The sequence below is a fragment of the Neopelma chrysocephalum genome, unplaced genomic scaffold (genome assembly GCF_003984885.1).
Source record: "Neopelma chrysocephalum unplaced genomic scaffold, ASM398488v2 Primary Assembly neopelma1_97034, whole genome shotgun sequence".
Classification (NCBI taxonomy): Eukaryota; Metazoa; Chordata; class Aves; order Passeriformes; family Pipridae; genus Neopelma; species Neopelma chrysocephalum.
In genome coordinates, this window is record NW_020925676.1 from 2,496,351 (window position 1) to 2,523,952 (window position 27,602).

Sequence of the window (27,602 nt, forward strand, 5' to 3'; positions counted from 1 at the left end):
TGTGTACCTAGGGACACATGCAGTTGTAGGGGTTATGTATGCTTCCTCTGTAGTAACCCCCAACTTTTCCCAAATGTTGTGATGGCAGACTGAGTGGACTTGGTCTGTAAATGGTGCTGTGCCTTAGACAACCCTGCTCTGAATTAATATGCTTGAGTTTCCTGAGATTTGAGTTAGCTGCTTTTCTTAAGTAAGGACATTTAGGGCTTTTCTAATTAATAGCAAATGTTCCATCATATGACAAACTCAGAAAACAAGACAGAGATCTGGAAAAGAATTCAAGGACAGTATAAACCAGATGGCTCTAGGCAAGAGCATTATATTTAAACATAAACATCTTTCTGCACAACCCATACACATTTTTGCAGTGTTACCAACTTTACAGTCCCAGCGTTTTATCATATCCCTGAAGTATATACTGCTTGAGATACAAATGCAGCACAATCAGCCAAGGGAAAATCAGGCTTTGTTTTACATCCTTAGCTATGTGACTATCGATGGACAGATTTGAACTACCAACAAAAATTATGGAAACTGTGAGAACCAACCACTCCATCTGCTCAACCCACTCCTCAGCCACAGGCAGAATATATGCAGATGGGAATGTCCCAACCCTCTGAAATCCCAGCAGGCCTTACACATTGTAGCTTCAATTTTAGAGTAGGACAATGGGAATTAGCAAGCTTGTCTTGAAATAGTAACTGAGAAGAGACATTTCATTCACATAAAACCACAAATGCACCAGTGATTTTATCTCTCTGAAGCAAAACCACACAGGGAATAAAAGAAAAGCTTTTATTGTTGTACTGCAATCAATATGAAAAATTATGCTTTTCCCCAATTACAATTTAGCGACACTGTTTTGGGAAATTGCGTAGTAGGCACTCAAGTCAAGATATTTCAATCTGTCTTCACTGAACAGAGAAACAAGAAAAGCTTCTGCAGCCACCTCTGTAAAAGAACCAATAAAAAAGACTTTGGAGATCATCATTCCATACCTTAAAATATTTTATTGCAGCAGCTATAAGGCCCAGGAGAAAATAAACTAAGAAGGAACAAAGATATATACACTACACTGAGCACTAGTGTCCAGAAGTGTATGTAAAAGAGGGCTGTACATTATTTATGGTTAAGAAAGCAGGACCTCGGATGGGAATTGAAATATTAGATATAGCTTGTTTTAGTTCCAACTTGTTCACATTTCATGGAAACCATGTCCTGCAGTCATTTCAGAACACCCTATTTTCTTTTATAAATTAATCATAGTAATGTGCTCTGCTGTCAAACATCATGGAAACACCAGACCGGCTGACAAACAGAATTCTCACCCTTATTTTCAAAGATGACGAAATTAGTTCTTTACAAAGAACTTATCAATTGACAAAGATACATCTGCCAAACTACATAAGAGGCATGTTTGGAAATGCAACCTGGATTTTAAAAGACTGAAGAAATTAGAGCTAATCCAATGTACTTACTGTTATTCAAATAGGGAAACAAACCCTGAGACATGAAGGATCAGGAGTGGTATATCTGAAGAATAAGGAGTGGTATAGGCTGATGAATGGTCCAGAACTGTGAAATGATTCACCTTGGATGGCTGGTCTTTGGCCCAACCTCCTACTCACATTAGAGTTAAGGTTGCTCAGGATTTTTTGCATAGCTGGGTCTTGAGAACCGCCATGGATGGAGTCTGCACAGCAGCTCTGAGTACCCAGTTCTTTTCTTGACTGTTCTCACAGGGAATTTTTTTTCCCATATATAAAGTTAACTCTCATTTCAATTTATGCACATTGTTTATGCACCCTCCCACTGTTCATATCAGAAAGAGTTTGAGTCCCCTACTGTGATAACCACTCCACAGGCACAGAGGGGTTCTATTACATCAACCTGAAGCCATCCTTTCTTCAGACTGAACCAGCCCAGATCCCACAGCCTCTTCTCCCACAGCAAGCGCTCCAGCCCCTGATTGTGCTGGCAGCCCTTCCCCTGGACTCCTTCACCATGATGGTACTGGCAGGCCCCAAATTGGATGCACAGTCATAATGAATGTAGAAAATAATGGATCTAGAGTATAAGGCACAATGGATTTAAAAATACAGTGGCTTTTATTTGTTAGGTAAACAGCTTCACCGAGGGGATCCATGGTGGTCTAGTGGTTAGGATGCGGCGCTCTCACCGCCGCGGCCCGGGTTCGATTCCCGGTCAGGGACACTCCCCCGGGCAGATGGAGCTCGTCAGCCCTGTAAGGCCATCCATCTATGAGAAGGTCACTCTAAACAAACCTACGTCCTGAGGACCTCACTGCCATTGTCCAAACTCGCTTGGCCCCGGCAGATGAACCTTAGGATTAAAGGGTGGGCTCAGTTCAGCGCATGCTGTGTCTCACCTAAAAAATCCATTGCGCAGGCTGGAAAGGTAAAAGACCTTTCCCAAAATCTTTGTTCGCGAAGACTGGCCATACTTACTTATACTTAAACAGCTTCACCAATAATGCCCAGCTGCTAAGAGGTTAAATAACCCTGAAAGTAATAAATGTCTTTCCAAGGACCATTATAGAAATGCAATAAGGCTACAGCAGGAAGTGCCTTCACTCTGCCAAAAAAACTAAAACAAGACCCCCCAGTCAAACAACCAAACAAAAAAAGTCCTGGATGTGGTAACTACAGAATACATTACACTTAAGTAAAAGCTTGAAGTGTCTCAGGAATACTTAATTTCCAATTTATTTAACTTAGATATGCACAATGTCACAACAGAATAAACCAAAATGGTACTAAGCTGTGCAGAGGCATTACCTGGTAAGGCTCATCTTATCCAGCTTCTTCAATACCTATAAAAGGGAACTAAATTGAACTGATGACATCTGCAAGTAAGTGTAAAAAGGGTGGTGCTGGAAACACGAGTGAAGACTGAGGTACAGTAGAAAACACTTACAAAGATGTTTGGAAATTAAAGTGAATTTGGTAGAAGGCCAGGTAATACAAGATAATGAGCAGCAGGGCCCTGAGGGAGGTACAGAGGGAAACTGAAGCAGCAGGAGAAAGAACTGTGTCTTTATGAAAGGGGTCTTATTAGGCAGAATAGAAGAGGACTTGCCTGCAGCTCAGGTAAGAAGCCACCTGGAATAATTCATTCCATCCTGAGAAATAGAATACCAAGTAGAGAATGGTATGCTGAGGGAAATTCAGAAAAGTAGAATGAGAAGCACAAAGCCACTGACCAGATTGCTTTGTGTGTCAATCTACCTACTTTCAAATGCTATTTTCATCATAACAGATTTCCACATCTGTGAGGCAGGTGAAGTTGAGACGAATAATCTGGGTAAGTGGCAAGGAGCATGACCAGCAAATTCCAGGGTATGGACCCAATGTGGAAATGCATTTGGGTCACAAGAATTAGGAGAATAGGGAAAGTATATTATGTTGGGGTTTTTTCTGACTGAATGAAGTTATTCAGTTTAACAAACTCCCAAGAGACAAGTTTGAGTTTCCATTTTTAAAGGCATGTTGAAGAGCTGGAAAAGGTTCTGAAATACTACACAGTAGTAGTAAACAAAGTTATATATAAGGTACACTGAGCACTTGTCTTAGGACTAGAATAGAGAGAAATCCTGCATTAACTGCAACAGCTGAGCAAATGATCTCTGCACCACTAGAGTTCTGTGAAACCTTTAAACCTGTCCTCCTTTTAGTCCTCTTAACGTCCTGTCTTTATAACATAAAAGCATATCTTAAAACAAAAAAAAAAAAAAAGAAAAAGCCCAAGATAAAGCCAAAGTAAAGAATTACTCTTTCCTTAAAAGCCTTAAAAAAATACAACTTACATTTAGCACAAGGAAAACTTAGCAGCACAACTAAATCTATACCAACAGATCTTCACTACTGTATTACTACTTCTTGTGCATAAACTAAGAGGTTCTCTTCAACACATCTCTAAAGAGGCAAGAATAAAAGAATTGAGCCTGAATTCTTTATTATAGAGTCATACCAGTTATAAATATGCAACGCCACAGGAAAGCACGTAAATTCATAAATTGGATAGCCTAGTACAGTTTTGATTGGCATTCTTCTAATCCTGTTTTAGGCTGGCATTATTTCTGGCTCACCAGAGAAGACCCTCTGAACACCTGCCCTTCTGATCCTCTCCCCCATCCCATTTTGGGGCAGTGACTGAGTGACCAGAGGGGGGCTTGGCTGCCAGAGGGGGTCAACACACCTCAGTGCTCTACAAGATTGAGAGCCCCAGCATGTTCCCAGGTGAGAGAATCAGTGCCACTCAGAGCACCTTGATCCTCTCCCTTCTTTCAAATACACTCAAAAGACTAATTTCAATTTAGTATGTGACTACAACAACACAGGGGACAAAGGAGTAAGTGATGAAGTCTAATAATTTTTAAAAAAATCTACCTAAATTTAAGAACCAAAAAGACGTGATAATCAAGCATGTTAAAATGAACTTTCCAAAACCTAAGTGAGATGTTATGCAACTCAGCAAAACACTGAAAAATACCCTGTGCCAGAGGAGGAAACTTTAACAATCGTCTAAAAATAGCTTTTAAAAAAATGAGGGAGTTCACTTCCAAATAAGTGATTCTGACTTTGTTGCTTTCATGCTGGCTGTAATCCAACTGAACAACAAAGAGGTTTGTCTTTGCAGGTCTGGCTAATGTACAGTTAATTTCAGAGAGAAGCGAGCTGGAAAATCATCAAATATCAACCTGTTCCACATTCTGTAATGGGTAGAAAAGAAAATTACTTACGGGTATAGTACACTGGGGTCACGTGCACTGTAGCTTCTCAGAACTCACCTGAAATCAGTTTCACTCCATCCAAAACATTCCTTCTATCAAAGTGAAAACTTACTAAACTTCCCTCAGTCAAGACAGTACAAGGAAACACCTATTTTCTCAGTCCTCATGACCATCCTTCATGAGTCACTACGAAACTCAATGGGTCACAGCTCAAGCTGACTTCCTCGTTATCACCATATCTTCAGTGTGTACCTGCACCTTCACATACTCCCAGAGTTCTACTTCCTACCTGCATTGTGTTCCAAGTCTATCACACACAGCACTGCCTAACTTGTGCCTTCTGTCCATGTCACTCACAAGGAATGCATTAATCTCTTTTTGCCTGAACTCAGTCTACCCTGGCGTGGGAAATCTAGCACCTCCTTTGGGCAACACTCATCAGCAAGACAGAAGGGCTAACTCTGCTTGCTTCACAGTGAGATTCTGCCTGAGGCTTTTAGTTTCTTCCTCTCCAGCAGCTTTCTCTATTGTTAAAGACCTGCTTTGTGCTTTTGTCATCTCAACTGTTCCCATAATTCCTCCAGGATACCTAAAACAGCATGGAAAAGTGCTGTTGTCTTCACATCCTAGCCTGCACGACCTCTCAAAACATCTCTGCTGTCTTTATAGTAAATATTTTGACACTGTCGTCATACGCATTTTATTCAGGTATAAAGATTCTACAGAGAAAGGTTCATTTTGCCTGTTTTTTGAATTACTGAGGCCATCCTCTAGGGCAGAGGAAAAAGTGATCACATGAGCAGGACTGTGACAGATTTCCCTAAAATTAAATGTGAAAACTAATGTAAAATATATGTAAATAATAATGTGTAAATAATAAATACAGTGTACCCAAATTCTAAAAAGCAGAATAAGGACCCAAGTGAGAAATGAGCAAATCTGCTACTGGGTTGTGATTTCCCAGTCTTGGCCTCCAGATTATTGCTTATGCTTCCCACAGCATCCTGTCCATACAGAGGGGAAATTTATTCCCTGAGTCACAGACTGGATGAATAACTGGGCTGGGGGTGTTAATAAAAGACAGTCAGAGAGAGCATGTGAGCAAGCAAGGGTATCAAGATGTGCACGCCTGCCTCTCCAGGCATGGACCAGAGTCTCAGTGACAGCTGTAAAACAAGCAATGAGGTCACAAAAGGAAGAGGAAGAATGCACCAAGGCCTGTGGATGTGGCTGAGCATTTAGACTGCTCATGCCAGCTCTTATTGTTCACTTTGCCGTAGTGTTACACAATAACAAAGGGATGGAAAGGGACATCAATAATAGCAACAATAATGTGTCCAGAAATAAAGGATTTATCACACTGGATTGGAAAAGCGATGTATCTGAGGTGTTGTCATTAGTATTGATTAAAATCCTGCATTTGAGAGGAAAGGAGGACAATAAAATTCATGTACATAATGAAATACTGTGCAGGGAAGATTAAAACTATTCCTTATTCCTTATTGTAATTGGGCTGAGATAACTTGTACCACATAATCTTCTAATATTGAGGAGGATTAGACAACATACTGGTAAAAATAAGAACACCTGAGTCCCATCTGCGCAACAGCTGCCCTTGAGATAGCAATAAAGGAAGTGAATAATGCGTTTGAGCTTCTGTCACTGCTGATGCAAGGTGGAGAACTGACTTAATAATATACTGAGTGGTAAATGGTGAGTGTGACTACTCTAAGATAAGAGTAGGGCACTGTACCTATTATACTTCCCATACTTACTCAAGAATTTGGAAAGACCCTCCTTTAACAGGAGGAAACAAAAAGACAGGTGGTGTCTTCTTCTTTAGGTGTGAAGTTTTAGTTTATACTGATTCCTATAGGATGGATACAGAGCTAACATAAACCAGCCCATGCACTTCCAAAAGGAAGCGAGAAGAAAACCCCAAACAAACAAGTTCAGACACTCCAAAAGGCCTGCACCAATAAAACACTAAGTCAGATATAAAACAAAGCCAGAGTTGTTTGCAAGGTTACAAGATGATGTCAAAGAAATGTACAGTGAAAGATACCACTGCTGTGCATCTTTCTCTTATTGTAACTACTAAAAAGCCATCAAACTTTAGAACAAGTCCAGAATTTTTTTTTTTTATAGCATAGTTATCTTTGAAAAAGAAAAGATTATTCTGATTTCCCAAGAGCATGTTTTGGAACACAGCTCCCTCCTGACTTCCTCAACAACAGGAAAACAGTTAAGCCATGGAGATGTAAATAGAGAAGAGGATCCTACACCGTAAATCTTTTTGGCCTTGTCTCAGCCTCCTAAAGCAAGTACCATCTATCTTGCAAAATAGACGTAGTGTTTGCAGCATTCTTCAGAAGCAGTTGCCAACCCAAAGTGGAAACTGAGGTTCAGAATTAATCCTGCATGTAGCATGGGCACGTTCCTCACTCCCACCACACTGATGGAAGGTAAGAGTGAAATGGACTGCCCATTTGTACCTTCTTTATTGTGCACTTGGTAGCAAGAAATTTACCTCTTTGAGCAAACTGTGTACAATTCCTCCCCTTCACATACCTGGTCCAACGTTCATGGGGTCTGTGGCTGTCACAACAGCACTAAGTTAGAGAGGCTTCCACGATTCTTCACCACTGCCCTTTGTACTGTTTCTCGTAAGATGGAAATAAAGCAAATGCATTACAGGCTGCTGGGGCTTACCTGTACTAACATGCACAGGAGCAGACTGGTGAGATTTGCTTTGTTTCCTAGTAAAAGATAAATCTATGCAAAGATGCAGAAGCAGGTTAAGGCTGTAACAAGAGTGTTATGTAATGACTGAGGTTAAAGAGGAAATGTTTATTGAAAAAGAAAATTATATATTTTTTGTCAGAAAACTTTATTACCGCTACCTGTGGTGATGGAACATTTTGCACAGGCCCTGCCACACACAGAAAACAACTATGCTGTCTGGTCCAGAAGAGTTAATGCTCTAGATAAGAATGTGCAGAAATTGTTTTCCCCAAATAAAGTGTATTCAGATGTGTGGTCTAAAAGCTCATGGTTATGTAATAAAGTATTATCTCGTATTATTTATTTGTCTCTAGCTCTTCTGTACTGCCAGGTAGGTTCACATAAAAACACCATTCATAACCAATCTGTATTTGGCATTACAATAAGTGTACTGATGTGAATTAAAAGGACTGATAATTGAAAACAGGTCTATTCTTGCAGTTGACCCCTGCCATGTTTCCACTTGGCAATGCAATTATTATGCAAATCAAAATACAATGGTATAATTTCTTTATACTCAGTAAAATTTGGTTAAAAGCCTTTTTAAAAGGTTGTTCACACCATGTTCACCACAACTGGTACTTTAACAAAAGTGCAGGCAGAATTTGTTAAATAATTACTTTAAAAATAAGACATTTTTAGTTAAGGAGTTCAATATGCTGTATTTATTTTTACTACATAACTGCTGAAAAATATTCTGAACATTCTATATAAAATAAGGTTGCTAATTGTTTCTTTTTTATTAGTTGTGGGGATGGAGATAGTTAAAAGCTGTGGAGAGGCTTTCAGATCAAAGGAAAGAATGGATTCACTATGACATCATGTTTTGGTTTTTTTTTTTATTTTTAAGAGTGCAAAGTTTCCCTGTAACTCTCTAGATCCCTCATTGATTTACCCTTCCTAGTAAGCCAAGTTCTTTCTCAGTTTTAAAAGTTCCAATGGTCAGCTCAGTCATGTAATTCGCCTCACCTGTACCTCCATTGTGATCTCATTGTTCTTTGGCTAGAGCTCCCATTCCCAAGATCTCACGTGTCTGAAACATTTATATCGAGGCTGCTTAATTATGACCCAGTGCCACCAGCACCTCCTCTCGGTGTTACCTACATCTGCCTCTGACATACAGAGTGGCAATTTCAGTGCACAACTGAGACAGAGGGTTCATGATTTGCAAGACTGCTCCCAATCCTCTCTGAGATAATCAGTAAGGCTATTATTTACTCCCATGTTCATATAAACCTAAAGGTATTTACAGCGTAGAAAAAAACCCCTAAACTCATGTTTTTAAATTGTTGCTTCTCCCAGTTAAGATCTTGCAGAGGTTAAACATGCAGGTTGGGATCACTTATTATTCAAAGCCCAACACTCTTCTCCTGCAACTTTGGTATAAAAAAAATATGTTTTGTTCACACTTGGCACCTGTTTTGAGTTCCCTGCGGTACCTGTCCCGTTACAAAGCAGGAAAAAAAAGCCTTAGCCGCAAAAAATGGCGGGGGCATAAGAACTACACACAGTCTCACCATCCCTTTGCTCTCCTGCTGCCTTACCTGGGTCTCTCATCCTCGCGTTGCAGCGAGTCCCCACCGCCGGTGCCCGGGGCCGCCCGCGCTCCCACTTCCCGCAGGACACGGAGCCTCCCCGGGCTCCCTCCTCAACTTCCCGCTCCCCGCTTCCTTCCCCGCCCCACCCTTCACCCCGGCCGGGCCCAGGTCCCCACGGGCACAAGGGAAAAGCCGCAGGTCAGGAAAGACGTGATACGACTGTAACACGGCGTCTAAGCCGAAAAAAAAATTGTGAGAGTTGGAGGAGAGGGAAACACAGGCCGGTGGGAACAAAGATACTTTCGTGTTCTTCATGGGACACAGCGACTGCTCCATCTCGCTTTCAGAGGGAAAACAAACCAATAAACTCACCTAGAGCAGACCTTTCTTTAACCCCGAGTGGTATTTCTGGCTGCGGGTGTTTCGCTGTCCCCAACGGGAACAAGAGATGGATGGGGGATGGACGCTCTGCCAGCCTTGCCCACAGGGGCCCCTGCCAGCCCTGCAGAGCTCTTCCTCTAACTAAAACCCTCTCCTGAAAAATCCTACGTGCAGCTAGTTGTTGTTTCAGTAACTGTATTTCCTCTGGAAAGCCCTTCTTGTTTAGAAATGTGTGTGTGCGTGTGCATGTATATGTACACATACTTGGGAGAGGAAGGGGCAAGAGCTACATGCCCTGGAAGAGAGGAGTGGCCAGTCCAACAACTAGTCCTTCAACTACAGACTAAGTGCCATGCTCCCCATAGAGCAGCAAAGTTGGCTTCTACTCCCTCCATCTTTTATCTACAAACCTCAGGCTACCCCACATCCCCTGGAGGGGCCAGCTAGAACACCCACAAGCACATCTCTCATCAAGTACGTGAAAGCACCTAAGTCCAATACTGGAGAGGCATTTTGCATAACTGCTTTTTTTGGGACGTTCTTTTCTCCCAGTACCTTCCACACAGCCTCTGTTAGAAATAGACACCTATTTCTCCTTCATTTACAATTTATAAAGAATGTCACAAAATGCAACAGAATACTGATTAATTGTGAGAATTTCTGTTTTCCTGTTTCTTTATGGAAGCTTATCCACATGAACAGGAAACCTTGTGGTAATCAGCCGCCTCTTTTTTGTTAAAAACACTAATGCTGACTGCCTGGGAAGCAAAAACAAATCCATCCTGAGTTCAAAGCCATTTCTGCATTCCAGTTGTTTCTCTGACAAGACTATCTTACAGAGCAGCCAATTTCTTTTTCCAGATAACAAAGCAGCAAACTGCATTTCAAACACCCCCCCATCGACAATAAACAAAGCTTCTCAAATCTGCTTCTGAAGAACAATGCCCTTACCTTCATAAACTGCTTACTTGTCCCATTAGCAGTGAACAGAGCATCTTATGTCTGACAGGAGCTGCCATTTTTAATCAGTGCAGCTTAATGAAGCATCAGCTTCTTTCACACCCTCAGTCTTTTCAGCATAAGAAATAGCTCCAGCCTTCTCTCTGAGTCGATCCCCCTGCTCTCAATCAGTGCATGATGAACATGTGACAGCAGGACTTCTCCATTGAGGCTCATATCAATAAAAGCTTTCAGGATGACCCAAACCACAGATTACTTTACGTCTCAATGGTACTTTGCAGACCTTATCTGGAGGCTGGAGAATGTTCCTGTTGCATATCACATTTCCAGAGTAGCAAAAGATTTATTTTCAGGTGCTAATATTTGTAGTAAATTTCCAAGTAACAAACCTACTATAATAAGCACGCATGTGCAACAACAGAGAACAAAACACTCTACAGTTCAACATAAAGTTAGAAGTCACAGGTTGGAAACAGAGGAGAAAGGGAAACTATTATTTCAGTCTAAAAACATGCATATTAACACATTTTTGCAGTGCTAAATATCAGTTTGACAAAACAGTACTACATTATTTAGTAAGCCAAATTAAAACACAAGACTCTTCAATTCAAAGGGCATCCAGATCATACTATAAGAGGTGTAAAAGCCCACAGGAAGATGCTCTCCTTTTCTGTGAAGTATTTGCGTTCTTAAACCTAAATCTATAGTTGTCATCATAGTTAGTGCAAAAATAAGAAACCATGAAAATGTGACATATACAAGAGGATCCTAAAGCTTAGCAATAGAAGACCAATAAAATGAACATTTATCATTGTCAGTAGTAAGCTTACAAATGTCACCATACTAAAATCCATTACAAACACAGTTCTGGGTTGCAGATCCTAAAAAAACAGCCAACTTAAGTACGTTGCATATGATCCTCTATATTTGAAAATGAACATGTTATTTATGACTGCTCCTTGCATGCCTCTGTCTAGTAAGACAGGTAACTAGTGGTCAGACTAATATTTTTGTCTAGTTCGCTATGGTTTAGTACAAAACCATTAAAAAGCACTTTCTTATGGAAGGAAGCCACTATAAAGGAGTCAAGAATTTGCATGCCAATGCCCATCTTGTGCACAAATCATCACAAAAAATCTGCATTAATTGCACTGTGTGGTTGGATGAAAAATTTCATCACAACTTTGGTTTGAATATGAATGACAAATTCCAGTCTGGACCTATTTTACTGAAAACTGAATTCCCTAAATACATATACTCACACATACAGAGTTAAACATTGGAATACATGGATACTTTTGTATAGTTGCATGTTCCTGTTAGAAGAAGTAATTTGGAAATTTGACTGAATACCGTAAAAAAAAAAATTTCTTCATTACTTCAGGATAAGCAACATATGTGAACAAAACTGAATTATTTGACTTTCATACTTCCATAAATAATGGCTGTTAGCTGTCTTGAGTTACATGGAGTTTCCTTGGACAGACTGGTTTTGGAGCTCATAACCTCACCACCAGGTGAGTGGCACTGGTAGTCATTCTAGTCTATTCTTCATAATTTCTTTGTAATTGCTCTGTTACAAAGCTGATTCCGACCCTGCCCCTGCCCTAAGTGCCATACCACACTGAGTTGTGCATTTGTGATGCATGCCAAGTTGTGCTTCCAATTCCCTCCCTCATAGCTGAAAGTAGCATTCCTCTGTAACCCTGAAGAGCTCTTCTGGTTCCACCATCAAACTGTGGTATTTTAAAAGGTGGTTTAGATGATGTGCAACTTCTCAGGTTTTATTTGCCTCAGACACTTGCATGCTCAAAAGCTACCTTCTGGTTTTTTACCCTCTTTTGTGCTATAAATAAATAATAAACAAACCAGCTGAGTAATGATGCTTAAACTGCTCCCTAGTACCTAAAGTGAAAAACGCTCCCTGCTCTCCTCGTTTAATTGCGTCCTCAAAGAAACAAGGTTCTGAACAGCACGTTGACATCATGAAAGCACTTTAATAAATGTGTTTTGAAAGAATCAGAACTGAAGTAGGTGCTTCTGGTTTACATCACCAGGAACAACCAATTCTCCTACTATCAGAAGGAACTTCTAAAGGGAAATGGTCAAAACTTCACATTGATTTTGCAATGAAGCAGCCAAAGCCAATGAACACACAAGTGTGTGGGTTATGGCAGACCAGCCTCCGATGCACGCATGTTTGGAAAACATTTGACATGAGACACAGAGAGGCATCCTGCCAACTAGTAATAACACCCCTAAAAGCTGTAAGTAGCTATAACCACCTTCTCACATACCCAAAATATATCTGTTTACAGCTAACAAATAAGTAAAATAGTAACACCACAGTAAACCTTGGGCACCTTGCAAAAACGGTAAGCTCAAAAATAGCCTCTGTAGCAAATCTTCTTGTTTACTTTCAGCCTTTATACCTTCTTCCTATTCTTTGACAGGCAAACTGGATTTTAAAAAATATTTTTTAATCATTACTTTTTAAAACTGTATTTCTGTTTCAGAGAAACTAAATTAATATCCAGCCAAACCACCCCAGATATCTAGCCAGACCATATAAACAAAACCAGCAGAAGCTGTCAGATAAAAATACAGTAAGAGCAACAGCTCTATACACAAATTTTCTGTGGATAGGTTACAACATAATTCCCAGACAATAATCAGAAAGATGTGCTGTTGTACCAAAACCTAGTGTTATGCCCAATACTCCTGAGTTACATTTTTACAGTTACCAGCTTCATCTGACCTATTTATGTTCCCTCTTTTAATGGGCACAGCTGATTCCAGAGAAGAGCTGTGCTGACCATCTGTCAGAAAGACATTTAAAAAATGCTTGGAACGTATCGAAGATAACAGTAAGTGCAGAATTTATTAATTTTTCTATTAAAAATAAGCCTTTGCAGTAATTTTTTAATAAGCTTTGTTGAGGAAGACATATACATCTCAAATTAAGTATTTGTTTGACTAAGGAAAACACTCCACAGACTCATCATCCTACCCCAGACCCTGCAAAGAAAGGAGGGGAATCTATGCTTACCAGCAAACTAATTAATATTACATGACAATCTCTCTACCCACAGCAACTGTACCATTTGAATTGCTCCAAATAAAACTAAGTATTCTAACAGACAGATAAATTGAAGCAGAGCAGTAAGTGCATAGAGTGATGCTGACTGAAACCTTATTAAAATGGGAGCAGTACTCTGACATCCATCCCAGTCTTGTCCTTCTTTGAAAATCATGTCTTCCCTTCCTTCTTCAAAATGCAATGTGCCCGGCAAATCAATTGTTTTCAGGGAGCAATAAACACAGGGAGAGGAGAGCTTTCTATCCCACAGACATGGCAGACAGCACTGCAGTAACATTAACCAACAGATTTCAATATGAGCAACAGATTTCAATCTACAGAACTAAAAATTAACTCATATTTATGTAAGCTAAAAAGAAAAATAATATTTTTCAACAGTTTCTTTTTTGTATTTTTATACAAAAATTATATAATATATATAATATATAATATAATATATAATACATATTTTTGTATTTTTATATGAACAATTATGTAACAGCTTTTACATATTTTGTGCATACAAACTGTCTGAGAAGTTGGTCTTTTATAAATCTCCATGTAATTTTCGTACAAACAGAGTTAAACTTTTCCTACTCAGGCCTTCAGATTCGGCCTAAAGTTGCATGCACAGATAACTGCCTGTAACTAGCACTTGTAAAAATAAAGGGAGGATGAAGGTTTCCCATGACAAATATAGGACTGCTTACACATTCCTGAACTGCAAAAATGCATTATTTCAAGAATACCAAATACACTTGATTGAACCAATCTTTTGGCCAATCCTGTACTCCAAAATCCCAATGATGGAAACAGACTAACAGAACTAACATCACAGAAAAGGCTTTCAAGCAGCTGTAGTTTACTTCAAGCTGACCCATCTACTTTGTCCTTAATTCTGCATTAAGAAGACAATAATATAGAATAGCAACAACATGTCATATAATACGTGCAATACATAGAATACACAATACGTAATGATAAGAATGTAATTCTGTATAACACACAGTTTCTGCACTATGTTTTTATTATTCCTGTTTCCAAATATGAGTTAAGTACTACCTCAGTTTCAAACTGGTTCTACCAATTTAGCTTGAGTTAGTCAAGAATACCTGAATTTCAAATATGAAATTTCAATATTTTCTTCCCTCCCCCGATTCAATTCCACATATAATATTTAAAGTTCCATTTTCCTTACCACACTGACTTATTGGAAATCTCTTCATGCCCTGGAAAACAGGCAGCTCTATTGCAGTGTGAACCCCATACAGATGCGAGACGATTTGGGTGTGTCAGTGATAAACAAGTATGGACAGTGATTGCATGGAACAACTGGTTGCATTTAGAGTCACAGAATTTAAAACTAGGAGAAACAGTGATGATCTAATCTGACCTCCTGCATAACACACAGGCCGTATAACCTCACCTAGCAATTACCTGCCTCTGTGACAAGTTTGATATGGTAACTCACCAACACTGGTTCTGCCAGATCCATTTTGAAACATTCACCTACAATGCTAATTTGAAGCATGCTGTATCAGGCAGATTCTGCACCTCCCAAGCACACTTTCCAGAAGACAGGGGGATGTCCTCCTCTGGGTACAGAGACTAATGCCTCATGTTACCACCCTATGGCTGTGCTGACAGAGCAGTCCCTTACTAGTGGCACAAAGCAGCCTCATCAGCTCATTCTCCAGTGGACTCATTGTCTGTCCAGTGCCTTGTGGAGTGCATGCACTGGATGCTACACCCAAAAATTAGCACCAACAGCCACAACCATCAAGCCAGCAGCTCTCCAGACAGCAGACAGCACCCAGTGCACTGATGTAGCTCAAGGACCTGCACTCTGCTTCAGAATGGATACATGGGGGTGACCCAAGGTACTTCTCTGGCAGGAATTCCATGGGCTTCCACAGCAAGGTATCTCACAGTTGTAACACCAGTTGAAACAACCCAAGCAAAACATTTATTCAAATTCTAATTGGTTTTGGCATTGTCAGGTACCTTTTCAATACAAACAAGTATTTCAATACAAAAAATTATAATAAATTTTATGTTGCAGGTATGTTACAAAGACTTGTATTTCTATGTTTTTTTGTTACAGAGACAAAACTAATTAGATTAACAGGATAAAACTATTTCAAGTTTTCATATTCTTCTTTATATTTGGTTTTGTACATATATGAACTCTTATATGATTATTTTAACCAATTTGTTTGACAGCCTGAGCCCATATACAGAAAAATATATTTGAAGTTGTTTTAAACTCTTACTTTCTTTAGAAGACATGATTTCCCAATGAATTAATTTAATTGTTATATTTTACAAATCTACAAGATTTTTTATCTTTATTTTAATTTTTATACGTTTCTAATACTCATCCATGAGCATTCAAATAATGAGAAATCTCCAGAAAAAACATTTGCTGCTGACTGCAACCTACACATGTTCTCTGCTCAGGATTCACTCCTTCAGTTATTATCAGAAGTCAAAGCAAAAGAAGATAACCAAAGTGGCCTACCTCAGAAATCTGTCTTCAAGTTAACTAGCCCTCCTGTCCTTTCAGGTGCAGTAGTAATCAGCAGATCAAGCATTACACAGAAAGCTTTTGCATACTGTACCTATCTTCCCTGTCATTGCCCACAATTGCTTGGAAGAGCTGCAGTGCTACAAATTGCTTGGAATGTGGAGGCAGAACAGCTGAAGCACATTCAGAGTTAGAAAACCCAAAGTGTTGTAACTGCACCTTTCAACACTGTGCACCTTCTCCTTCTGCCTCCTCAGGTAACAACAGCCAAACTGGTTTTCTCTTTTTTTTTTTTCCCCTGTTGCTATATGACTAATAAGTTATCTACTGTATTCAATTCTGCTTCACTTATCACTAACAAAACCACCAATCAAGTTCTAAAAGCAGAAGTATTTCCACAAGACACGGAACAAAACCTCCACCTGCCTTTTACAATCCAGGTTTTCTTTTTGAGTTACACATATTGTCTAGATATTTAACAGCAATACAAAACTGCGAAGAGAAAACCCTTAACAAAATACAAGGGCTTTTCTTATGTTATTGATATGTAGGTATGTTTTTTGGCAACTTCCAACCTGACGCCCATCATATTCAGGGAGACAGTATTTCAGGTTTCTGTATTCTGGAGACACTTCTACCTAATCCCTGTTCAACATCAAACTCAGTCCACCACAACTTTCTGAAGAACATTTTCAGCATTTATCAGGGACACGATCAACTCATAAGTGTGTAATACTTACAAGGGTATAAACTAAAGACAACTGTTGTACTTGTTCTTCTCCAAGCATATAAATCCTTTGGGGAAAACACTGGTAGCATAAATTTTTTATGCCGAAATACTATTTTTATGCTTTTAAATTTCAGTATAAAAGTACAGAGAGAGAACATATGAAAGCATGTAATTCTTAAGCAAACAGAGACACGGTTTTATGAGCCAAGAGGCAATATGTCTTGAGGGAGAAGTTTCCATCAGAATGTTCTGATCATAAGTCACTGATGTAGTTGTAAAAAGTTATCCAAGTATTTTTCCAGCTACTCATTATTTTCATACTGTTAAGTTATACTGACTTCATGCATCCGTGACATTACAGCATTTTCTGCATTTCAGATAGAGAAACAGTTCTAAATAGATGCATGGTTGAAAAAGCAAGGGTTTGTGGATGTCAGTATCAGCACCTTAACCACAAAAAGGAAGTACTTTGGTGTTCCGAAATCTTGGCATATAACAACACTCACATTGAAGTTTCTATTTATCACTGCATAAATCAGGTAATGCGGATTATAGCAGATGATTGCAGGGGTTTAGCTCAGCTGTTGTGAAAAAAGCCTTGTCTCCTCTCCATTAGGAATCTGTAATAAAATACAAACCCATTTCTTCTTGTAACAAAAACTGCATCTGGATCCTTTCTGAACTGCAAAAGGAGGGCAGGAGGCATGGCCATAGGCACTGACTCACATTCCTAGGAAGAGTTAGGTGGCGAAGCTGAAGCAGTTCTTCCCCCCAGCTGACTTCTATTACCTCCAGAATACAAACCTCTTCCTGAGCCATTGCAGCTCACAGCCATGGCCACCAGTGTGAATCATTTGTGGCTTCTGGCTATATCACTGCATAACAATGCAAACGACATGGCTGAGAAGTTCAATTGATGTCCAGCTGAGCCAGACCTCTTACAGAGAACAGCAACTTCAGAAAGGCAGCAACAGCAGCTGGACAGTCTCAGCCACAAACGCTCACTCTGTCTGAGAGCATGACTGAGAGCTCAAAATAATGTCTTTTAAAAATGCCTTGACTTTCCCCCAAGAGGTTCACGTACTCTATGTGCATATATATATATATCCACTATATGCATAGATATAAGAGCAAATCACATTGTCTGCTCAGGTGTGAGATAATAAAATAGTAATTAAGTAAATTTTGCATTTGCATTTTTCAGTATCAAATGTTATTCTTACACTGCTTATTCACTTATGATCCTGAGAGCTTCTGTACCTTTTTGAGAACAATTATACTCCTGTTGTACAGTACCACAGAGGAAAAGGATTCTAGTCTAAATTTAAACCTAAATCAAAGTCATTAATTTGTCATCCAAAACTATTACTGCAAAAAGATTTTCCCATTACAAGTAGCCTCGCTTTAGAGTCAATTTCTCACCAGTGTCACAAAACTATTCCTTTTTACACTGTCGCATGAGTACACTTACTGTTCCAGAGAAATTTCCCTGCTGATTTTCCTCTTATGTTGTGTCAAAACTTTTCCCAGAATTATTTCAGTACTTCTATCCCTGCAAGATAGATTTGTCTGCACATGCACTATACACTTAAACATACCCTGGCTCCTGAACACATTTACTTCAATAAGCAGTCATATTAACCTTACCTAGAAGATTTTAATAAACTAATGTTTACAGAATCACGCTGCCCTCCCATCACTATCCTCCACTTGAACATATGTTCCAAACGTCTTAAGTTTGGAAAGTAAATGATTTTTCTAAAGCTCTTTGACAAAATTAACCCCTATTGCTCTTTTATTGCTATGCAGTTCTCATTTACAACGTTCCCAGAAGTGTCTGATAAAATCATTACTAATGGTAAAAGCAGCTCCTCAATTAATATGCACCCAATGCACATCACCTTTTTTAATTCTTTAGAGTGGTTAGGCATTGGTCTACCTGTGGGAGGTGGTGAGCAAATGCCTTTACATCATTTGCTTACTTTTATTTATCTCTTCCACTTCTTCATTTATTAAACAGTTCTTATCTATACCCACAATATGAGGTGCTGTAACTCCTCCCCCCACTCTAATCAATTCACTAGGGGTGGGCAGAGTGAGGAATAGAAAAACCCTTGACTCTCTGCAAGCACTGGTCATCAACAGCTAAAACATTAGTGTGTTATCTGCACCCCCTTGTTTAAAAATCTAAAAGACAGCACAATATGAGGTGCTACACCTCTATCCCAGCCAGGCCCCGTTCAAGAATGAAGAATTAATGTGGACAAATCACATGCTAAGACAAGAAAAACTACCTTTAATTGTAAAATAACACAAGGAGGAAATGTTATGAAAATAGGTTTTTAAAATGTTTCTGGGAAAAGGACTGAATGAACAGAAATCCCAGTGTGCTATTCTGAGGGTGAGGCTATTAAATGATAGCTAAATCAGGTATGCAAAGACATTAGTGAGCAAAAAATAAAACAAAGATTAATGGCAAGGACAATCCAAGGCTACATCAAGAAAAGTAATGACTATAATAAAGAGCTGATTGGTAAGGAAATCCTAACTGCTAAGGAAAAAAAAAAAATCAATGAATGACTCTTTATTGTCTCATAATACAAAAATAAATTTGGGACACTGAAAAAAAGTGAATGCAAGGTTCGATGCAAAAAAAAAGGTGCCTTCACACAATATGCCACCAGTCTTTGGAACTGCTGCCCTGCCACAAAGTTGATATTTGCAGTTTACATGGATTCAAAGAACTAACACTTAAATTAATGCAAGAAAAATCCATTCAAAGCCATTAAGCAGAATGACCTATCCCCACACCAACTCCAGGTCCGAAAGTCCCCTGCTGAACATAGTTGGCGGGCACAGCAGTACCTCACTGTCTTACTTTTGAACAAGCATCTATTCTCAGCCACTACCTGAAACACGGACCATGCAGTAGTTTGACTTCTGATCTGATGTCATATAGGTTTAGCTCTTACTTACGGCTTAAGAAATTATCTTCTAACTTATCAATTCAAATTTTACAACTTCTAAAAGCTCATTTTCCTTATCAACATAGTCCCACCCCCACAAGTTTGTTTCCAAATCCTCACAGTGTGTGCAGCCAATTGATTCAGCTCAGGAGACAGTGGCTTGAAGGCAGAAGAGCATAAGTTTCCAGAGGCAGATCAGCCATTAGTGAAACAGAAACTGTCCTCTCAGGACAGGAAAGTGCCAGCCCTACCCCTGCCTTCTGCCTGGAGTATTCCACCTCCCCAGTGTTTGGCTTGTATGCCAGTTTGTTGGCTGCTGCCTGAGCAGGAAAAGCAATTTCTTTCACCTCATTTCCCCTCAGATTCAGTGTTGTTTTCACTGAAGTCAACGAACTCTAGGAAAGTATTGGTTGAAAAGAGAAGGAATGTGGAAGAGCACAGGGTAGGAGGAAAAGAGATGGGGAGAAGTTCTTTAGGAAAATGAAGTTGAGGACTGGAAGTGCAAGTCCAACACAGTACAGCAGAAAAAGCAGGTGTGAGATCAGTGATCAATCAGCAAGGAGAATGCTTTAAGCATAACACTGAGGTTTTACTAAGGTATCTTTGGGATTTAGGTAACTAAACAGCACATAAGTTTAGTAGTATACACTAAGGAAATGAGAAAAAAAGTAATTTTAAAAGGAGGATTTTCCCTTAGAGGAGTGCAGAGTGATTACCAGAGGCTGCAAAACACAGAGACAAACTTAGGATATCTAAGGAGTTTAAAATCCCTGAACCTGGGATCACATCATCATACAGGTTTCATACATCAAATCAGCCAAGAATTCAACAAGTGAAGGAAGAATGGACAGCTTGGTTTTAAACAGCCTGCATCTGAGAGAGTGCAGAAAATATTGTGGGAGCAAAGAGAGGGAAGATGAGCAGCAGAGGTGTTTTTATCCAGCTGAAATCTCAGTTACCTCCTCAGTGATGGTATCGGATGAAACCACCCAATGAACATTACAGGAGAGGGAGGTTTGTGCCTACAGAAGAAAAATGTTAACTGTTATGCCAGGAATGGTACTGTTTCTTTCCATCATCAAAGAAATCAGGGCTACAAGAGGACATCTAATCTTAAGAGGTAAAGAAAAAATTCTGCACAGGGCTTTCTCCAGAGTAGCTCAGCAGCACAAACAAATGTATTGACAAAGTGGAATGGCTTTTGTTCACAGTCAGTGAACTAGGCCCCCAGGACTACTGCTCCTGCCATCAGGAACATTTTGGTTGCTCTCCATGTATATCATGCCCTGATGAGGTTAGTACCGTTTCTGTAAGAAAGAAAGGATTTCAGCTAAACTGCGAGACCTGATTAGCATGGACAGGTAAGCCATTTAAAAGCTCTATGAATCAGTGCTGTACGCAGGATCACCCTTGAGGAGAAAAGACAACGCAGAAAGAATCGAGCCTTGCAGAATATACCATCTAAGGAGTCTTTCTGCTGTGCCTTTTGCAACCGGACATGCCTTTCTCATATTGGCCTTTTTAGCCATCAACGCGCTTGCAAGAAACGTGGGTAGAGCCCTTCCCAAATCTTCGTTCGCGAAGCCTAGCCGTGATGAATCAGTTCTGTTTACACTCCAGTCAAAATTCGGATCAAAGTGGGTTAACTGAAAGCTAAATCTCTAGTAAACATACAAGACCTAGACAAATTATGACTACCAAAAAATGAAAAAGTCACATTTTCTTCATGTATGTAGCAGCACATCAGCAGAAGTTTAAACAGCGCATGAACATTGTGTCAGTAAGAGAGTTTCTATCCTGTGACAGCAGCAATGATCCACTAACACTAAATAACTGCACTCAAGTGAGAACAGAAGAAGAAGGATCAACTTCATTAATGGCCAGCAGAATGAGACCTCATAAGTGTGAATATCTTTCTTTCCATTTATTTATTTATCCATTTCTCTAGGTGCATGTCTTCCCAAAATAAAGCAACAGACAATATCTCAAAATGACCCAAAGAAGACAATATGCTACCAACTTTTATGTAGACACATTCAAAATCTACTCTTAAAATTGCATGCTACATCTGGTTACAATTCGTTAACTATTGGCAAGTGAGAAATGAGAGTGTTTACAGGATATGACCTCTTACTTGTTACATTCCTTCTGTGCAGCTAAGTCTGTTATGAAACATCATTTAACCACTTTTGCTACTTCCTTGTTAGTCTGATTTCCAGGAAGAAATCCTGCTCAAATGCAGGCAAATTTTCTTGACAGCTGCGAAACGTTAAACAGTGTAGTACAGTCTATCCATGCCAACCTGTTGGTAACTCTGAAAGAAATAGCTTGGGAGGCTGTGATTCAGAAGTGGAGTTTAATCAGGTAATCAGGAAAGTTCCAGTACATGTTCAGGTCTAAATTTGCTTTGAGATTATTTAACCTGGTCAGCATGTCTTAAAATGCCTAAGTTATCTCTGACTACACTACATGTCAACTCTATTTGCACTAGTGTCCGGTCTCTTCTGTGCTGAACAACTCTGTAATTGGCACTAGGTTTTGTAAAGCCTGTTCAAATTTGAATGTTAAAAGGCAAACTCCTCATTCATTTTAAGTGGCTTAGTAAGCTATAGTTGTACTTTTCTTTCTTCTGCCACATAAATCACATAGAACAAAGCTTATGATGCCCTGTAAAATTGACAAAGTTTAAAAAGGCATCTAGGCATGAAAAGCTGTAGTCTTCAGCATTCTGCCATATACTCCTTCATACCAACAAATACTGTACCTAATTCTTCAATTAATCTGGCAAACTCAAGGTGACTACAGCAGTTTCAAAATTAGTCCCCAGTCTCATACAAAGTTAACATGGCTAGAACTGCAATAGCAATAAAGCATCCAATCAGACCATTTCAAATGGCACTCAAGTAGACTTCCTTTTCAGTGAGGTTTGACTCCAGGATTTTTTTAATGTAATTAAAATACCCATAGTTGGATTATGTATCTAACCTCTGTCATCCACTGATTTTTTTAATGCAGTTGTTCACTATGTGTCCATGAAAAAAAATAAAGTCTCAGAAAAGCTGGCATTATTTACTTATTTTGGCAACACCTTTACCATATTAAACCTGAAATGGTACTTAAATACAGTTTACCAAAACTAATTTATTCTGCAAAAGGTATTTTATGTACTGGTTTTTTGAAAATAATGTCTGGACACTGCATGTTCCAATCAAATGTGAAAACAGAATGTGGAAAATAAGTCCCCTACCAGGAGAAATCTAGAGTGCTCACCAAAGACCAAGAAAGTTATGAAAGCAAACTTCTCATTCTTTTGAGCAGCTTTCTGTTTTATGTTACTCTGGAAATTCCCAAAACCAGACAATTCCCTTTCCATAGAGTATCAGGTTCCTTATTGCTCATTAACAAAAGCCAACTGCACAACATTTACAGCTTATAGAGTGCCTAACACTGGGACATTAACTACTGTCTCAGTCTGAAAAGACTGGAAGGTTTGCTAAAGAGAATGAGTTATGGGACAAAACAAAACTCCTCTCTCTCAGCAATTGTGGATTTAAAATTTACGGGGCTTTACTCGAGGAAAGTGTGGAAAACAGAAGAGATAACAACCCTTTATTAAAAGATATATGTATGTTAGCAAAACAGTTAAAAACAGTAACAGAACACAACAAATCTATACAGTGGTCCTAGAAAAGCAAAGTCTGGTAAATACTTCTCTGTCCTATTAGCGCAGTCCTAATCGTGGCCTGCAGGGGGCGCTGTTGGATCGCAGAGGCGCAGAGCCTGCAGTTCGCTGGTGTGGTCGGCAGGGGGCGCTGCCGAGTCGCCGAAGGTGCAGGGCCTGCAGTTTGCTGGTGTGGTCGGTAGGGGGCGCTGCCGGGCTCCGGCAGCCTCCACGGGGGGAAGGGGGGCCTGGGGCCGGTCTCAGATCACGGGAGTAGCCGAAGGAAGATGGGGGGACCCCCACCCCTCAGGTGAAGGAAAAAAAAAAGGTAGGAAGGCAGTTCGCCCCCAGGGAATCACTGTGGCTTCCCAGGTGGTAGCGTCGCAAGAAGCTCCTCTCTCCTCTTAGTGAGCACAAAGAAAAAAACTCTCCGATGAAACACAGCAGAATCGGGCCGGGGCCGAGAGGCAGCTCTCAGGCCAAGCTGAAAATCAGCAGTCCAGGCTAGCCAGGGCAGGCAGCCAGGCAACAGGCTTCCAGGCCTTCTCTCCAGCCAAAGCCCTGCACACAGACCCTGTCTCCGTCCTCCCGAGAGGGTCCAGCCGAACTGCCCCCCTCCCCTCCGAGCAGAGCCAGCTTTCCAATCGGCCATTAGCCAGGAATGTAGCCAGGCTGGCTAAATCTAATGTTATGCTAATCGCCTTCCCTCCCCCTTCCGTTTCGTGCTCCTGTTTCTCTTACAGGGGAGCAGGGAAGGAAAAATTCCCCTCTCTCAGGTTATAATCTATAACAACTACTCATTTCTACAGATTTCTATTAGTGGGCAAACTAAAACAAGAGGTAAGCAAGCCATTTCAAGTTAATTAACCAAGGCAGTGTGGCATAATAACCAACTAATGCTACACTGAGATGCCAAAATGGGGACTTTGAATGAAATAAAAAGTTTTACTGAAACTTAATCAATAAAGAAAAAGGTTCATTACAGGAAGTCATAAAGAAAATCCTACAAAACATCTCTGCTTACTACACCATCTGATACCTATATGCACCAACTCATTACTTGTGCAAGAGAATGCAAGTCCTGTGATTTTACAGAAAGTTATCACAAAGAGGGTCAAATGTGACATGTGGAAATTATAGATGGAATAGAGGCCATACAAGAGGAGGAAAGAAGTTTTATGCAAAAGATCCTTATAAGGAAAGATTTTTAAAACCTTTCCAAAGGAAATAACAACAAAAACAAAACCTCCTAACCACTTTTCCCCCACTTAAATAGTAGCTTGGATATAACTCAGGCCCTCAGGACTACTACTAACTTTGATCTTCCTAACACTTCTTATTTTCAGAATTACTTTAAACTATACTTGAGCCATACTTTCAATACTTCACCCATAACAAGGTTTTAATTTACTTCTAAGTAAACCTTTGTTTCTTAGAAACCTTTCTAAACACCCAGCCTATATGCATAAAAGAAAACATCTCCTTAAATGTTTGGGGTTTAGGGTTTTTCAGTCTTAGGTTCCCCTTGGCCCAAGAGGTTCCTTTAGGAGAACTATTCCCAGAAATATTTCCCATTATCTGTAAAAGTTTATCACATCACTTATTCCAGACAATTGTCCTGAAAATACACTTTGCAGTAATTTGTAACTAACCTATGTATTTCTGACAGCATAGTTTGTTATTTAGTATCAACATGTGACATTTCTCTGGAAGCTGTATATAGTCCATCACAGATTTTTGTCATACTTTCCACATTTCTCAATTTCTCATTACATTTTATGACTTCCTATTTCAGACAGGGAAAGCAGACATGAAAAAAAAGCTTTGATGATGCATACACACATAAGTACATACCACATTTGAAGCTAAAAGATGGTCTTATCTTCCAGCCCATTCCATTAAGAATAACATAGGAACCTGCACTCAATTTATCCTACATAGCAGGTTACTTTACATCTAAGAATTGATGGTTGAAAATAAGATCAGTAATTGACAGAAGCCAAGAGTAAAGTATGTTCAGTGCTAACACAGAAGCTATATGATAATGGATAAATATCTCCGTACCTCAACATAACCACATGTTTATTCTTAGAAGAGCAAAAAGAGGTATCTTCAATTTGCTCCAATTTACCCTCCACAGTTGCTTGGTGAATTGTAGCACTGTGCCTGAAAATGGCAGTATTTTAATGGAGAAGGTATCATACAAAGACTATGGTATCTTTTGTTCCTTCTTTGATTAACCATTCATTATCACTAGTAATTATCTCAATCAGCCTCCATTTCAAGGGCAGGATTGCCATTGAGTGGAAGACAAACTGGTTGGAGGGGTGGGCCAGCAGTAATATCATTAAATTCAACAAGGACAAATGCAATGTGTGGCAGGTAAGATGAACTAAACTCTGAAATGAGCCATGCTGAGGACTGACTGACTTAGCAACTGCTTTGCTGTAAAGCGTCTGGAGGTCCTGTTGGAGAGACAGCTAAGAGCTCACAGTGCATGATGGCAGCAATGAGGACTAACAGTATCCTGAATTGAACCAAGGTGAATGCAGACAGGAGATTAAGCTAGGTAAATACAGCATTTACTTTGCATTCTTAAGATCACACCTTGGAAGTGTGTGTTCAGTTTTGGGCCCCACAGTACCTGAACAACATTAGAATCATAGTGTCATAGAATGATCAGGGTTGGAAGGGACTTTAAACATCATTTAGCTCCAAATGCCCTGCCATGGGCAGGGATGTCTTCCACTAGACCAGGTTACTCAGAGCCCCATCCAGCCTGGTCTTGAATGCCTCCAGGGATGGGAAATGCATGGGCGCTCTGGGAAACCTGTTCCTGTGCCTCACCACCCTCACAGCAAGGAATTTCTTCTCAAACCATGACAGTAATCTAAACCTACCCTCCTTCATCTTAAAGCCACTCCTCCTTCTCCTACAATTAATGAACTTGAACAAGCCTAGCCAAGGGCAAATGAGACAGTCAGGTGGCTGGAGCACTTGAGGAAAGGCTGTGAGAACTCAGCTTGTTCAGACTCAACATGATGCAGCTTTGGAGAACCTCAAGCAGCCTCAGTACCCACTAAGAGGTTAGCAAGAAGATATAGCCGTGCTCTCTGCTGAGATGCATGTAGGAAGGACAAGAGAGAATGAAAGTAAGTTGAAACAGAGGAGGCTCCAGCCAGATGTATGGAAGAACAATTTGCCTGTGAGGAGATCCAAGCAACAGAAGGGGTTGCCAAGACATGCTCAAAGAGGAAATCGCCAGAGGTTTCTGGACCTGACTGAATAAAGCCTTGAGCTGACTAGTCTGAATTCAGTGTTGACTCTGCCATGAGCAATAGAAAGCTTAGAGGCATCCTGAGGTCCTTCCCACTTAGAGTAATAATTCTGACACACAACTTCTTCTCCATGAAACAGAGCCTGGCAGAATTTAGTTAAGCCACCAGCTAACACAGGCTCTGTATGAAAACACCATTAAAAATTACCCAGTATCTAAAACCACTCATCTCTTCATTGTTTAAGCAAGTATTCAAGCCCCAGAGTGGCACAGAAGAGTTGAAAGGAGAGCTATTTGCTGTGTTTTCTGCCTTGTTTGGACGTATGGGATAAGCAGAAGCCACTTTCAGCCTCACCTCAGGCTGGATTCCCAAGAGCCTACAAGCCCTTGTGGGAGCTGTGGTTGAGAACACAGCAACCCCAAATCTGAACGTGACCTGAATACTAGGCCAGGAACCTAATATTCCCAATTATCTGTAGTCCAGCTTCCGTACAGAGGCACTGTTGAATCCTTGGTCCAATTATTTGCTACAGCTGTAAAGATTGCAACAGGCAGTTACGCAGGTCGCAGGGAAACCATGTCAGTAAATCAAGTCCCCAGAAACTCCCTTGGTAGTGTGGCTTCTCTCCATCCTACAGACCTGTCGAACTATCCATGGTGGCCAATGCTCCATCTTCACCTCATTCTCGAAGAGTATTTGTCACTGACTTTGCAGCTGTTCAATAGAAACATTCTCTTCTACAAAACACAGTGTATTTTATTATCATGAGCAGCTGAACTAAATATGAGAAACCCTTTTTGGTAGTTGTATTTTCATAAATAGATTTTATTAAATAACCTCCAACATTTATTTACAGGTCTCACAGTGTACTATTTGTAAAATGATTAAAAATTATTTTGGTAAGATTTTTTTCTTACAGAAAGAGCCAGCTTCTACTCAAGAGAG

The 27,602-nt window shown here is 39.9% G+C and overlaps 1 protein-coding gene across 1 annotated transcript in view; it reads right to left on the reverse strand.

The window, feature by feature from the left end:
• Window positions 1-855: 855 nt before the first annotated feature.
• The window catches only part of LOC113961114, a 105,597-nt gene continuing 78,850 nt past the window's right edge, over window positions 856-27,602 (reverse strand). Inside the window, exon 4 of the mRNA XM_027671178.1 lies at window positions 856-949. Within this exon, the coding sequence (XP_027526979.1) occupies window positions 912-949 (38 nt within the window). The 3' untranslated portion in view covers window positions 856-911. The remainder of the gene's footprint in view (window positions 950-27,602) is intronic.